The 15,037-nt window shown below is 46.8% G+C and overlaps 1 protein-coding gene across 2 annotated transcripts in view; it reads right to left on the bottom strand.

Annotated features, from left to right (window-relative positions):
• Positions 1-4,998: 4,998 nt before the first annotated feature.
• Positions 4,999-15,037, bottom strand: part of XRCC6 (X-ray repair cross complementing 6) — a 39,539-nt gene continuing 29,500 nt past the window's right edge. For both annotated transcript variants that reach the window (XM_009217389.3, XM_009217390.2), the window contains exons 10-13: positions 14,142-14,271; positions 12,858-12,958; positions 7,579-7,692; positions 4,999-5,418 (exon numbers count right to left, since the gene is read on the bottom strand). In XM_009217389.3, the coding sequence (XP_009215653.2) occupies positions 5,225-5,418; positions 7,579-7,692; positions 12,858-12,958; positions 14,142-14,271 (539 nt within the window). In that variant the 3' untranslated portion in view covers positions 4,999-5,224. The remainder of the gene's footprint in view (positions 5,419-7,578; positions 7,693-12,857; positions 12,959-14,141; positions 14,272-15,037) is intronic.

Below are 15,037 nucleotides of genomic sequence, written 5' to 3' on the forward strand. Positions count from 1 at the left end.
AACCTCTGCCTCCTGGCTTCAAGTGATTCTCCTGCCTCAGCCTCCCAAGTAGCTGGGATTACAGGCATGCGCGACCACGCCCGGCAAATTTTGTATTTTTAGTAGAGATGGGGTTTCACCATGTTGACCAGGCTGGTCTTGAACTCCTGACATCAGGTAATCCACCCATCTCAGCCTCGCAAAGCACTGGGATTACAGGTGTGAGCCACCACGGCTGGCCACTTAGCTTAGACTTTTTTACCAGAAGGCTATGGAAGAACTGTCTCCTCCTACCAGGTAGTTTCTGCCTTGGCAGTTCAAAACGTCATACAGACTCAACTGGAGCATTGCTATCACTGGAACTGGCTTTCTCAACCTCTGTGCTGTTGACATTTGGGGCTGGTTAATTTGTTGTGGGGACTGTGCTGTGTGTTGTGATGTTTAGTAGCATTACTGGCCTCTACCCACTAGGTGGCAGTAGCAGTGCCCCCCACAATGAAGAAATGTTTCCAGACATTGTTAAATGCCCCCAGCAGTAAAATCACCCCCAATTGAGAATCACTGTTGGAGAATCAGGGTTTCTAGTAACCCTTGGCACATGCAGGACTGGTATTGGTGACTAAAGCCACTGCCCCCTCACTTGCCTCTTCTACTTACTATCTTAAAGATAAGTCCCTTGAGAACCTAATACCTCAGCTTGAGAAATCTTCCAAGGTGCAAATAACTGGGTACCATAGTGGTCAAGTGAGAATAGATCCCCTCTTCGCCAGCTTAGATCCATATACCCCTGCTCCAGCAAGAAGCACACCAGGGGGAACCTGGGAGCCACCTTGGCCAGTTGCACCTGTTCTGTGCATCCTGGGCTGGTCATTTCTCTCAGTTTACTCCAGTGTTCTTATCACCACCCCTGAAGCAGTTTTATATTTTTGGATGGTGGAATTTTACGCAGTGCTTACTTTTTCACAGTCGTGCATTCAGTGTTTTTGGTCAATGACAGATCACATAAATGACAGTGGTCCCATAAGATTATAATACTGTGTTTTTACTGTACTTTTCCTATGTTTAGATGCACAAATGTCATTGTGTTACAGTTGCCTACAGTGTTCAGTAACATGCAGTACAGGTTTGTAGCCTAGGTGTATGTATAGTAGGCTATTCCATCTAGGGTTTTTGTTTGTTTGTTTGACACAGTCTCGCCCTGTCGCCCAGGCTGGAGTGCAGTGGTGTAATCTCAGCTCACTGCAACCTCTGCCTCCTGGGTTCAAGCGATTCTCCTGCCTCAGCTTCCTGAGTAGCTGGGACTACAGGAGCACGACACCACACCCAGCTAATTTTTGTATTCTTACTAGAGACAGGGTTTCCCCTTGTTGGTCAGGATGGTCTCGATCTCCTGACCTCTTTATCTGCCCACCTTGGCCTCCCCAAAGTGCTGGGATTACAGGCGTGAGCCACCGCGCCCAGCCAGTTTTTGTAAGTATACTCTATGGTGTTTATACAGTGATGAAATTCCCTAACAATGCATTTTTCAGAACTTACCTCTGTCATTAAATAACACATTACTTCTTTTTTTTTTTTTTAGAGACAGCCTCACTCTGTCACCAATGTTGGAATGCAGTGGAGCAATCAATCTCAGCTCACTGCAACCTCCGCCTCCCGGGTTTAAATGATTCTCCTTCCTCAGCCTCCTGAGTAGCTGGGATTACAGACACACGCCACCATGCCCAGCTAACTTTTGTACTTTTAGTAGAGATGGGGTTTTACCATGTTGGCCAGGCTGGTCTGGAACTCCTGACCTCAGGTGATCCACCCTCCTCAGCCTCCCAAACTGGTGGGATTACAGGCATGAGCCACCGCGCCCGGCCTCTTCTGGTTTTCAATAAGACATTAAAACAAGACATTACAGAAGGGGAAACGCTGAGAGGTAAAAGGCTCATCTTCCCACGTAACCGCAGCTTTCGATGAGTGCCATTCCAGACGTTCCCTCTGCACCTGGCCTAGAAGTAAACAGACATATGTGTATCCGTGTGTTTGTTTCACTTTTGGCCAAACGGATTCGTGTTCTCGAGCTGCTGCGGCGGCCAGAAGGCACCCGGGTGCAGCTCAGCTTAGCCCACCAGACCCTCCCGCTTATGGCTCCCAGGTCCGGGAACCCGGCCCGCCTCCTCCGTGGCGTGCATGCGCAGGCCCAGGTCCGCGCTCCGCGCCGGCTACATCGCCGCCTGGCGGATGGAAGTCCGATGGCCGCGGTAGAAGTCAAGCGCCACATGGCACTCCATGCGGATACCCAAATCCGAGGATGCCCAAGTCCCTGATGTAACATGACGCAGTATTTGCATATGAGTTACGCACGGCCTCCCGGATACTTTAAATAATACTCTAGATAATTTACGATACCTAATAAAATGTAAATGCTATGTAAATAATTGTCATACTGTATTATTTATGGAATAATGACAATTTTGTCGTTGAGACGGAGTCTCGCTCTGTCACCCAGGCTGGAGTGCAGTGGCGTGATCTCGGCTCACTGCAACCTCCTTCTCCCGGGTTCAAGTGATTCTCCTGCCTCAGCCTCCCAAGTAGCTGGAATTACAGGTGCACGCCACCACACCCGGCTAATTTTTATATTTTTAGTAGATACGGGGTTTCGCCATGTTTACCAGGCTGCTCTTGAACTCCTGACCTCAGGCGATCCGCCCTCCTCGGCCTCCCAAAGTGCTGGGATTACAAGCGTGAGCCACCGCGTCCGGCCGGCTAATGACAAAATTTAAAGTCTGGCCAGGCATGGTGGCTCACACATGTAATCCCAGCATTTTGGGAGGCCTGGGCGGGCAGGTCACCTAAGGTCAAGACTTCGAGAGCAGCCTGGCCAACATGGTGAAACTCCGTCTCTACTAAAAATAAAAAATTAGCCGGGCGCAGTGGTGTGCGCCAGTAATCCTAGTACTGGGGAGGCTGAGGCAGGAGAATCGTGTGAACCCAGGAGGCAGATGTTGCAGGGAGCCAAGATTGCGCCACTGCACTCCAGCCTGGGCGACAAGAGCAAGAGTACAAATGCAGCCATCCATTTTTTTCCCCCAAGTTTTATTTATTTATTTATTTATTTATTTATTTATTTAAAGACAGAGTTTCACTGTGTTGCCCAGGCTGGAGTGCAATGGCGCGATCTCGGCTCACTACAACCTCCGCCTCCCAGATTCAAGCGATTCTCCTGCCTTAGCCTCCCAAGTAGCTGGGATTACAGGTGCACGTCATCATGCCCGGCTAATTTTTTTGTATTTTTAGTAGAGATGGGGTTTCACCATGCTGGCCAGGCTGGTCTCAAACTCCTGACCTCATTATCCACCTGCCTTGGCCTCCTAGTGTTGGGATTACAGGCGTGAGCCAACGTGCCTGGCCCCCAAATTTTTGATCCACGTAGGTTGAATCCATGGATGTGCAGCCTGCAGATGCAGAAGGCCAGCTGTACCTAGAGTGCCATGTTCTTTTATGTATTTTCTCATTTTCACCATGTGATGCTATTATAAGAATGTGGAAGCTAAGACTCAAAAATGCCTCATAAATTGCCCAAGGTCACTTGTATATATGATGGCACTAAAACGTAAATTTGCTACATCAGCCTCATGAGCTTCCAAAGGCCTAACCAATTGCACTGGAATATGGTATTTCTTCTCTCCTGGGTGGGAGGTTCAGCAGGCAGAGAAGGCATCATTCATTTACAGAGAAGTATCACTCTGTTGCTGCTTAGCACAGACCTCGGGTGATTTGTCTAACATCCACACACCTACCTGGCTCTGGTAGGTGTTTGACCCTGAACTCTCATTCTTTCCATTTTGGAAGTAGGAGGCAAAGGAGCATAGGCTTGGGCGTAGCGTGCACAGCAAAGCCAGCCTGGGGCTCACTCCAGGGCTGCTCTTCACTAGCTCCAGCATCCAGGGTTGGATACCAAGGGCTCAGTGGGGCTACTCCTTGTCCTCCTATTGCAGGTGACTGGCTGTGACTAGTGTGATTCCAATTTACCTTGGTATATTAACCCCCTGTAGAATCCAGTTTCCAAACTTGCTCCATTTAAGGGCAATGGTCCAATTTCTCAACAATTTCTAAGCATCTAATGGGAGAATTATCTTCCCCTCTTGCCCACACACGTAAGGAAATACAAAAAAATACAGTATCTCCTTTCAAACAAAAACAAAAGCAAAAACAGGTTACAAAAAAAAACAAAAAACCAAAAAACAAAAAACAAACCCTATAAAGCTTACAGCCAAGAATCCAAAGCTGAGAATCTCTGAAGAGGAGTAAACTGGCATGTCCTACACTCTCTTCCTCGAGGTGCTGCTCATCCTAGTCCTGAAGGACACAGGACCTGCAAACCCTTACTCACATCCTAAAAGCAGACCAACAATTCCAGATGCTCTCCTTCCTTCCTTCAGGATAATTCTTCAGAAGACAGGGAGGACAGAGCAGGGATGTAGAGGAAGAAAAGGTAAAAGACACTCCTCTCCTCTTCCCCTTCCTTAAATATTAGGACCTTTCCTCATCTTCTTGATACAGCTCCCCCAAAACACAAGAGGAATAACTCTTCATTTCACTTATTCTGGAACCCAAATTCTCAGGGCAACAGAAAATGGGTATATTTTTGCAAGACTTAATGTTGCATTAAGAGGAATGCAGTGAGAGGGAGTTGCTGTTTACTCATGAACCAAATGGCCCCAGAACTAAAAGTGTTACCTTCTTATTGCTTCAGAAATCTGATTACACCTTAACATGACACATTACATGACACATTTAAAGAAAAACAGGCTAGAGGACAGAGGATAAGAATATAATCCTGCTAGGGCTTCTTATTCCCAAAATACCTTCACCTGCCCTGACCTGTCACTCTCACCCTCCCTGCTGATACTTGTTTTGTTTCCCTTGTGGTGATGAGTGTTCCCAAGGAAAGAGAAAATTAAGCTAAGTGATGGCCAGTGAGTTTTGGATGCAAGGCATACACACCTTTCTCCTTCACACGAAAGAACGGTATATAGTACAAACTTAGGGCTCTTTATTCAGGCAGTAAAGTAAGGAACAGCAAAGTGGGAGGGCTACACCATCACCATGGCAACAGAAAGCCTCAAAAACATAAAGTCCCTCAACTTATGTCGGGTAGACTCTTCCTAGCTCAGGAGAAACACATTTTAACTGGCTAAGGACAAGGCCAGGCAGCCTGGCCACACTGTGGAAGGGCAGCTGGACGCGCGGTGTCTGGTCAGTCCTGGAAGTGCTTGGTGAGGGCTTCCAGCAGCTCCTGCTTCTTCAGCCCACTCTTCAGCCCGTAAGCCCGGCAGGCCTCTTTCAGCATGGGCACAGTGAACTTGCCCAGCGTGCCCTTGCTGATGTGGGTCTTCAGCTCCTCTTCTGAATACTCCACCTTGGGCCTTTTGCTTCCAGAACCATCATTATCTGGGGGAAAAGGTCAGGAGGGAGTGACTGGAAATGCTACAAGTGGCATCCCAGCTACATGGCACAGGGGCCCTCATATAATCTGGGCTGCAATTAACCATAAAGCTGTGATGCCAGCCTAGGACACCATGGGGAAGACTTATCTCGATAAGGCAGCTTCATTTAAAGTGCAAAATAAAACACAGATCATACCTAGGAGGAAATTACAAGTAGTGTGAATGCCATCAGTTTACCCAAAACTGTTGCTCACTCTGGTAAGTCATTCCTTCCTTCCTTCGAAAACCTTTTACAGGTTCATGACCAGCCTTGGCAATACAGTGAGACCCTGCCTCTACAAGAAATAAAATCAACCGGCCATGGTGGTGTGCACCTGCAGACTCAGCTACTCAGGAGGCTGAGGCTGGAGGATCACTCAAGCCCAGGAGGTTGAGGCTACAGTGAACTGTGATTGAGCCACTGGACTCCAGCCTGGGTGACTGAGCAAGACTGTCTTAAAAAAAAAAAAGAAAAAAAAAAAACATAACTTCTGTGTCATTTTTGAGATGGCGTCTCACTCTATCACCGAGGCTGGGGTGCAATGGCATGGTCTTGCTCACTGCAACCTCTGCCTCCCGGGTTCAAGGGATTTTCCTGCCTCAGCCTCCCGGGTAGTTGGGGCTACAAGTGTCCACCACCACATCTGGCTAATTTTTGTATTTTTAGTAGAGATGATGTTTCACTATGTTGGCCAGGCTGGTCTCGAACTCCTGACCTCATGATCCACCCACCTCGGCCTCCCAAAGTGCTGGGATTACAGGTGTGAGCCACCGCACCTGGCCAACTTCTGTATCATTTTTATTGTAAATTAAAAAAATTAAGTCCTGGAAGGGTGAGAGTACAGGAAAACATTCTCACTCCTTCTTGGATAGAGGGTAAATCTATCACTGTTTTGGAAGCAATTCACTGCAAGAATGTATCCTGTGGATCTATTCACACAAGTACACAACGGAAAAAGCATATTCAGTGCAGCATATCCACTTGTCAATACAGGTCTGGTTAAATAACCTGGTATATCTATCCAATGAACTACTCTGCAGCCTCATTTTTTAAAAAATGAGATAGATAGGTAAGTGTGGATATAAGTAACTGTGCAACATATATTGCTGAGTAACAAAAATAGCAAACTAGAAAACAATGTGATTATTATTCCATTTTGTGCTGAAATATGTATGTTGGTATGTATAAATATGTATGGTTGTATAGACAGTTCTTTTCTAAAATTTTTTCATTTTTAATTTTTGTGGGTACATAGTAGGTATGTATATTTGTGGGGTACATGAGGTATTTTGATACAGGCATGCAATGTGAAATAATCACATCAGCATAAATGGGGTATCCATCCCCTCAAGCATTTATCTTTTATATTACAAACATTCCAATTGTATTCCTTTAGTTATTTTTAAATGTACAATTAAATTACTGACTATGGTCACTCTATTGTATTACCAAATAGATCTTAATCATTCTATTTTAACCATCCCCACCAACCCCCAATGCCCCACCCACTACCCACTACCCTTCTCAGCCTCTGGTAACCATCCTTCTATGCTCTATCTCCATGAGTTCAATTGTTTTGATTTTTAGATTCCACATATAAGTGAGAACATGCAAATATCTGTCTTTCTGAGCCTGGCTTACTTAACATATTATTGCAAGTGACAGGATCTCATTCTTTTTTATGGCTGAATAGTACTACTCCATTGTGTATGTGTACCACATTTTCTTTATCCAGTCATCTGCTGATATACTCAGGTTGCTTCTAAATCTTGACTACTGTGAATGGTGCTGCAATAAACATGGGAGTGCACATCTCTCTTTGATACGCTGATTTCTTTTGGATACATACTGGATCATATGGTAGCTCTACTTTTCACGTTTTGAGGAAACTCCAAACTCTTCTCCATAATAGTGGCTGTACTAATTTACATTCCCACCAACACTATGTGAGGGTTCCCTTTTCTCCACATCCTTGCCAGCATTTGTTATTGCCTGTTTTTTGGATAAAAGCCATTTTAACTAGAGTGTGAATAGATATTTCTGAAAGGATACTGCCCACTGTGATAAGACCATCATAAAAGCAATTTTTTAAAATAGCCCACATGTCCACATTCAGCTCCTCACCGTGTTTTCTCTTGGTAACTTTCCCTTCAGGATTGTAATCTGGTGGGTAAACAAGCTCCTTAAACTCATCCACCAAGGAGCCCAGTCTTTTATTCATTGCTTCAACCTTGGGCACTAGAAAATCAAAACACAGAAGAGTGGCCTGGTGAGTCACGAGCCCCAGCTTGCTGTCCAGTTCCAACTCTCTGAGAACCAGAAGACAGAGCACCTAACTGCTGGGGTGGGAGGGGTCTCGGGAAAGGTCTTTCCAGCATTTACCAAGTACCTTCCAACACCTGCATTTACTGTAATCACACATACTACCTACAGCCAGGCACTGTTGTAAATGCTTTAAACTTACTCTCTTTACTCCTTCTAACAATCTATAAGACAGGTAAATTTGTCCCCAGTTTTTATTTATTTTTTTTGAGACGGAGTCTCGCTCTGTCACCCAGGCTGGAGTGCAGTGACATGATCTCAGCTCACTGGAACCTCCCCCTCCCGTGTTCAAGCAATTCTCCTGCCTCAGCCTCCTGGGACAACAGGCATCCACCACCACGCCCGGCTAATTTTTTTGTATTTTTAGTAGAGATGGGGTTTCACTCTTCACAGCCCAGTGAGAGTGAGGAGGTGGATAAAAATGATGCAGTGGAGTTGGGCAACACCATGCAAGAAGCAACTATAAAGGCACACTGTAACACAGGAGGGATGGTGAAAGATAAGAAGCAGAAGGCATCAGGTGAGAAAGAGCAGGTGACATATAGCTGGAAGGTAGGGTGTTAAGGAGGACAGGGCCAGTAGAGAGGTGGGAAAGATGGGCATGGTGAGGTCATAGAAGCTTGAATGTCTGCCAAGGAATCAGGCCTTATCCAAAGAACCCCCTGATAGCTGCGTGGAGGGTGAACTGAAAGAGGGTAAGAGAGACAGGTGAAGTGGGGTGTGGGTGAGAGGACCCATAAACATGAGAAGTGACAGAACTGGCAGGACTTACTGATACAATAGGATTTATTGTTTAACTGAAATTACAGAGCTGGATACCAGAACGTAAGAAGAATAGGAGTGGGATGGGGAGATGACTGGCTGAAACGGGGAGCAAGTATGACAGGAAAAGGCAACTTTGGAGGAAAGATCATATTTTTGTTTCCTTTTTTGTTAGCTTACAACTACATGGTTAAATCAAGCTTCTGACATGAGCTGTGTCACATTAAGGGCAAGGGTGATGAGAGGGGCAGCTCACATGCCCATATTTGCCAAGCACGGAGGGGAGCCGTTGCTGGTGTAACTACAAGATGGCACAATGCTGGAGCCCAACTGTGCTCCTGCTGCATCAGAAGCCTCCTGTTCCACATCATGGGAACCTCTGCAAGAGCACTGGCTCCCAACCTGGGAATCATCTGTAGAGTTTTTTTTTGTTTTTTTTTTTTTTTTGAGACGGAGTCTTGCTCTGTCACCCAGGCTGGAGTGCAGTGGCCGGATCTCAGCTCACTGCAAGCTCCGCCTCCTGGGTTCACGCCATTCTCCTGCCTCAGCCTCCCAAGTAGCTGGGACTACAGGCACCCGCCACTTCGCCCGGCTAGTTTTTTGTATTTTTTAGTAGAGACGGGGTTTCACCGTATTAGCCAGGATGGTCTCGATCTCCTGACCTCATGATCCGCCCGTCTCGGCCTCCCAAAGTGCTGGGATTACAGGCTTGAGCCACTGCGCCCGGCCATCTGTAGAGTTTTAAAAGTACTGAGAGGCCGGGCACAGTGGCTCATGCCTATAATCCCAGCACTTTGGGAGGCCAAGGCAGGTGGATCACCCAAGGTCAGGAGTTCGAGATGAGCCTGGCCAATATGGTGAAACCCCATCTCTACTAAAAAATACAAAAATTAGCCAGGCATGGTGGCAGGCACCTGTAATCCCAGCTACTTGAGAGGCTGAGAGAGGAGAATTGCTTGGGCCTGGGAGGCGAAGGTTTCAGTGAGTTGAGATCCCGTCACTGCACTTCAGCCTGGGTGACAGAGTGAGAACCTGTCTCAAATTAATTAATTAATTAATTAAGTAATGCACTGAGGTCCAGCCAATGCTCAGTACTAAAAATAAAAATAAAAGTACTGAGTACAGTGGCTTATGTCTGTAATCCCAGCATTTCGGGAGGCCAAGACAGGTGGATCACTTGAGGTCAGGAGTTTGACACCAGCCTGGCCAATATGGCGAAACCCAATTGCTAATAAAAACACAAAATAGGCCGGGCACTGTGGCTCCAGCTTGTAATCCCAGCACTTTGGGAGGCCAAGGCGAGTGGATCACGAGGTCAGGAGATCAAGACCATCCTGGCTAACACGGTGAAACCGCGTCTCTACTAAAACTACAAAAAATTAGACGGGCGTGGTGGCAGGCGCCAGTAGTCCCACCTACTCGGGAGGCTGAGGCAGGAGAATGGCGTGAACCCGGGGGGCAGAGCTTGTAGTGAGCCGAGATTGCGCCACTGCACTCCAGTCTGGGCTACACAGCCAGACTCCATGTCAAAAAAAAAAAAAAAAAGTAGTGGCATGTCTTAGAACCGCCTGGAAGGCTTGTTAAAACACAAGTTTCTGGCCGCATGTGGTGGCTCACACCTGTTATCCCAGCACTTTGGGAGGCCAAGACGCAAAACAGGCAGATAACAGAGTCAGGAGATCGAGATCATCCTGGTTAACACGGTGAAACCCCGTCTCTACTAAAAATACAAAAAAATTAGCCGGGCGTGGTGGCAGGTGCCCGTAGTGCCAGCTACTCAGGAGGCTGAGGCAGGAGAATGGAGTGAACCCAGGAGGCGGAGCTTGCAGTGAGCTGAGATCGTGCCACTGCACTCCAGCCTGGGCGACAGAGTGAGACTCCGTCTCAAAACAACAACAACAAAGAAAACCACACGTTTCTGGGCACCCACCTAAGCATCAGATTCAATCAGCTTGGGAAAGGGCTCAATAATTTGCATTTCTCACAAATGCCCTGGTGACATTCAGGCTGCCCATCTAGGGATCACACTTTGAGAACTGCCAGTGTAACCTGCTGAGGGCACCAGGGGAGAAGTGGAATGTGAGAGGAAGGTGGGGCTCAGTCACTCAGAGCAGCCCTGTAAAAGAAGGGAAGCAGGTCCAGGAAAGGAGTCAGAGGGTTTCCACCAGCACAGGATGAAAACCCTAGTGGTACAGTGTCACAAAGCTGAGAAGAGAGTGGGAAAACAACTTCCAATCTTTAATAAATATTTAAAAAGAAGCATATATTGGTGTTAGAGGGAAATATACAGGCATTTGATTAGAAAAGACTGAGGGATGTAAAAGAGGAAAGAGTCAAAGGTTCAGATGTTTGCGCAGAAGGATATCCAGGTCCTACAGTAGACACTGACCAGGTAGCTGGAAGTTCCAGCCAAGAGTTTAGAAGAAAGGACAGGGCTGGAGACATAGGCCTGGGGGTCACGGCCATGACGTGGCAACTGAGGTTCTGGAAGTGGATAAGAAAACAAGAAGGCAGAGAAGAGAGGGCTGAGGATAGAAACCTGGGTCATTTAGGTTATAAGAAATATAAGGGCAGGCTGGGCGCAGTGGCTCATGCTGTAATCCTAGCACTTTGGGAGGCCGAGGCAGGCTGATCACAAAGTCAAGAGATAGAGACCATCCAGGCTAACACGGTGAAACCCCGTCTCTACTAAAAATACGAAAAAATTAGCCGAGCGTGTTGGCGGGCGCCTGTAGTCCCAGCTACTTGGGAAGCTGAGGCAGGAGAACGGTGTGAACCCAGGAGGCGGGGCTTACAGTGAGCGGAGATTGCGCCACTGTACTCCAGCCTGGGCAACAGGGCGATACTCCATCTCAAAAAAAAAAAATTAGCTGGGTGTGGTGGCAAGCACCTGTAATCCCAGGTACTCAGGATGCTGAGGCAGGAGAATTGCTTGAACCCAGGAGGCGGAGGCTGCAGCGAGCCGAGATCACACCACTGCCCTGCAGCCTGGGAAACACAGCAAGACTCCGTCTCAAAAAAAAAAAAAAGAAAAAAAAATTAGGGCAGCCAAGCTAACTGTTTTGAAAATAGAGATAGGGAGAGAAAATAGGACTTTCCATGAACTTATAGGGCTGGATGCCAGAAAGTAAGGAGTTGAGATCCTGGGAATGGAATAGCTGTAGACTAAAGAGAATGGTTGTGTTCTGAGCACTTACTGAGTGTCAGGGCCTACATTTCGTTAACACCTTGTAAGAACAATATCATTATCCACATTTTACCAAAAATGAAACCAAGTCTCAGAGGGATTAAGTAATATCCCCAAAGCTACTCAATTTATTAAGTAGCAGAGCTGAGATTCAAATAGACATCAGTCACCTCCAAAGCCTGTGTCCTAAACTACCTTTCTAGGCACTAAGCCACCGACTTCCGAATTTGCCTAAGGCCTGAAAGGAGGAGATGGGCCGTTTAGCTCAAAACGTTTCTCTTCCGCCAGACACAGCTAAGCAGGTGCCACAGTAACAATGGTCCAATAACTCTTCTGCTTTTAACACTGGGGCTATTTTGTCTAATGTAAAAGAGATCATTCTGAGACCAGTCGGGCCATCATGGCGAAATCCCATCTCTACTAAAAATTAGCTGGGCGGGGGCCAACTACTCGGGAGACTGAGGCACGAGAAGAGCTTGAACCCAGGAGGCAGAGGTAGGCCGGGAGTCACTGGATTCTAAACCCAAATCCACCACTCATTTCCTATTATTTTTGCTTGTTTGTTTTGTTTTTTGAGACGGTGTCTCGCTCTGTCACCAGGCTGGAGTGCAGTGGTGTGATCTCAGCTCACTGCAACCTCTGCCTCCTGGGTTCAACCAATCCCCCTGCCTCAGCCTCCTGAGTAGCTGGGACTACAGGCCCACACCACCACAACCAGCTAATTTTTTTTATTTAGTAGAGATAGTGTTTCACCATGTTGGCCAGGATGGTCTCAATCTCTCGACCTCGTGATCCACCTGCCTCAGCCTCCCAAAGTGCTGGGATTACAGGCATGAGCCACCGTGCTGGGCCTCTTACATTATTTTTTAACTTTCACTAGCAGGTAGTCACAGAGTGGCTTAGTTCAGAGGCAGTCTCAGGAGCCTGCCACTCTCCTCCTCTCACTACAGAACCAGCCAAATCTGGTCCCTGGCTGTTTAAGCTGGTCTAGAAAAGCTCCCAAAAAGAGGGGGTCTGGGCAATGAGGTTAAGTGTTTAAAGAGTACTGGGAAATGCACCTAAATTACTGGTTCAGAGTGGAACCAGTAAGAAAGCCTCCCATGAAAAGAACTACTCGATTCAACCTCCTTACATGTCAGGTCCACTGCTTGTTCCGGCTCCATCAAATCCAAAGCCAAGGCCTCCAGGTTCCTGAAGTGCTGCTGCAGCACGGGGTTCTCAAAGCTGTCACTTCTGTTGAAACAATAATATAACTCAATTGAAACATGACAATTTAAACACTGAAAAAATAAGAATAAATAAAACCACCTGAGATACTACAGGTCCGGGGTGAGCTGAGAAAAATACCCCAAGTAAAACAGTTGAGGTCAGGTGCAGTAGCTCATGCCTGTAATCCCAGCACTTTGGTAGGCCAAGGTAGGCAGAATGTTTGAGTCCGGCAGTTCGAGACCAGCTTGGGCAACATGGTGAGACCCTGTATCTACAAAAAGTTTAAAAATCAACCAGGCATGTTGGTGCACGCCTGTGGTCCCAGCTACTCAGAAGGCTTAGGTAGGAAGACTGCTTGAGTCCAGGAGATCGAGGCTGCAGTGAGCCATGATCATGCCACTGTACCGAAGTCTGGCAGAGCCAGACTTCGTCTCAAGTCAACTTAAAAAGCAAACCTGGCTGGGCACCCTGGCTCACGCCTGTAATCCAGCACTTTGAGAAGCTGAGGCAGGCGGATGGCTTGAGCACAGGAGTTTGAGACCAGCTGGGCAACATGGTGAAACCTCATCTCTACAAAAAATACAAAAATTAGTCAGGCGTGGTGGTGCAAGGCTATGGTCCCAGCTACTCTGGAGTCTGAGGTGGGAGAATCACCTGAGCCCAGGGAGGTCAAGGCTGCAGTGAGCTACGATAACACCACTGCACTCAAACCTGGGTGACAGAGACCCTGTCTCAAAATAATTAAAAATTTTTTTAAAAATGGTATGTGAAAAAAATTATGTTTAGTGTCCCATTATGCAGCCTTTGAGAGTTGGTCTATTATATATGTGAGAGGGAATGACTTGAATTACTTAATCATTCTTTTAAGCCTGTAACAATTTACACTAGATTTATTTACTTTTGCTCATTGTGGAGTAACACAAAGAAGCAAGGAGAAGGGCGACTAAGAATTCCGCTATTTTTTTGAATTTGTTCAACCAACTAATCTGGCTAAGTACAGCACAACACAGCAACCACAAAATCCCAGAGTCTCCAATATAATAAAAGCTTCCATTATCTATATGGCTTTCAAAAAACTATTAATAACAAGTAGTAATCTGTCAGTTTGCTGAAGAGTAGTGTCATTCTCTTGGCCTATGCCCAAGCTAAATTTCTAATAAGACTTTCAACTCCAGAGGCAGTTCCAGAAGGTCTGAGATTGACTCACCTGTATGTGAAGCGAAGCTTCTCAACGATAGCCTTCATCTTGTCCACCTGCTCTGGAGTTGCCATGATTTTTTCAGTAAAGGGCATCTTCCTTTTATCATCAGCAAAGGGTAAAAAGACCAGCTGGAAGCCTGAAGAAGGGAGATAAATTTTCTTTCATTTGACTTCAAGTGTTGCAGTCACTTGTTTCTCAGCTCCAAATTCCTCCTTCTATATCCTGTGGTGCTGGGGCCGGGGCCCTGTAGGCCCTATTTCTCAAACTTCACCAGCTGGTTTTTGTTATTATCTGCCTAACAGACTCCCTCTGCATTTTCCAGAGGACTGCAAGGGAGGAGGGGTGCCCCTTCCTGTATACTGTAGATCCTTTATCCCTGGGGAATATGTTTGAAGAACCCCGGAGAATACTCGAAACCTCAGACAGCACCAAACCTGACTGCCATCAATTAAAACATGTTTCTGTCCATGTTGTACATTCATATATTTAATATTTAACGTGTTTTTCTTTTTTTCTTTTTTTGAGATGGAGTTTCACTCTTGTCACCCAGACTGGAGTGCAGTGGCGCAATCTCGGCTCGCTGCAACCTCCGCCTCCCAGGTTCAAGCGGTTCTCCTGCCTCAGCCTCCTGAATAGCTGGGATTACAGGTATGCACCACCACACCCGGCTAATTCTTGTACTTTTAGTAGAGACGGGGTTTCGCCATGTTGGTCAGGCTGGTCTCAAACTCCTGATCTCAGGGGATCTGCCCACCTCAGCCTCCCAAAGGGCTGCAATTACAGGCGTGAGCCACCGCGCCCAGCCTTCATCTTTTTTTTTTTTGACAGGGTCTTGCTATCATCCAGGCTGGAATGCAGTGGTGTGATCACAGCTTACTGTAGCCTCTACCTCTCAGACTCAA

The sequence above is a fragment of the Papio anubis genome, chromosome 16 (genome assembly GCF_008728515.1).
Source record: "Papio anubis isolate 15944 chromosome 16, Panubis1.0, whole genome shotgun sequence".
Classification (NCBI taxonomy): domain Eukaryota; kingdom Metazoa; phylum Chordata; class Mammalia; order Primates; family Cercopithecidae; genus Papio; species Papio anubis.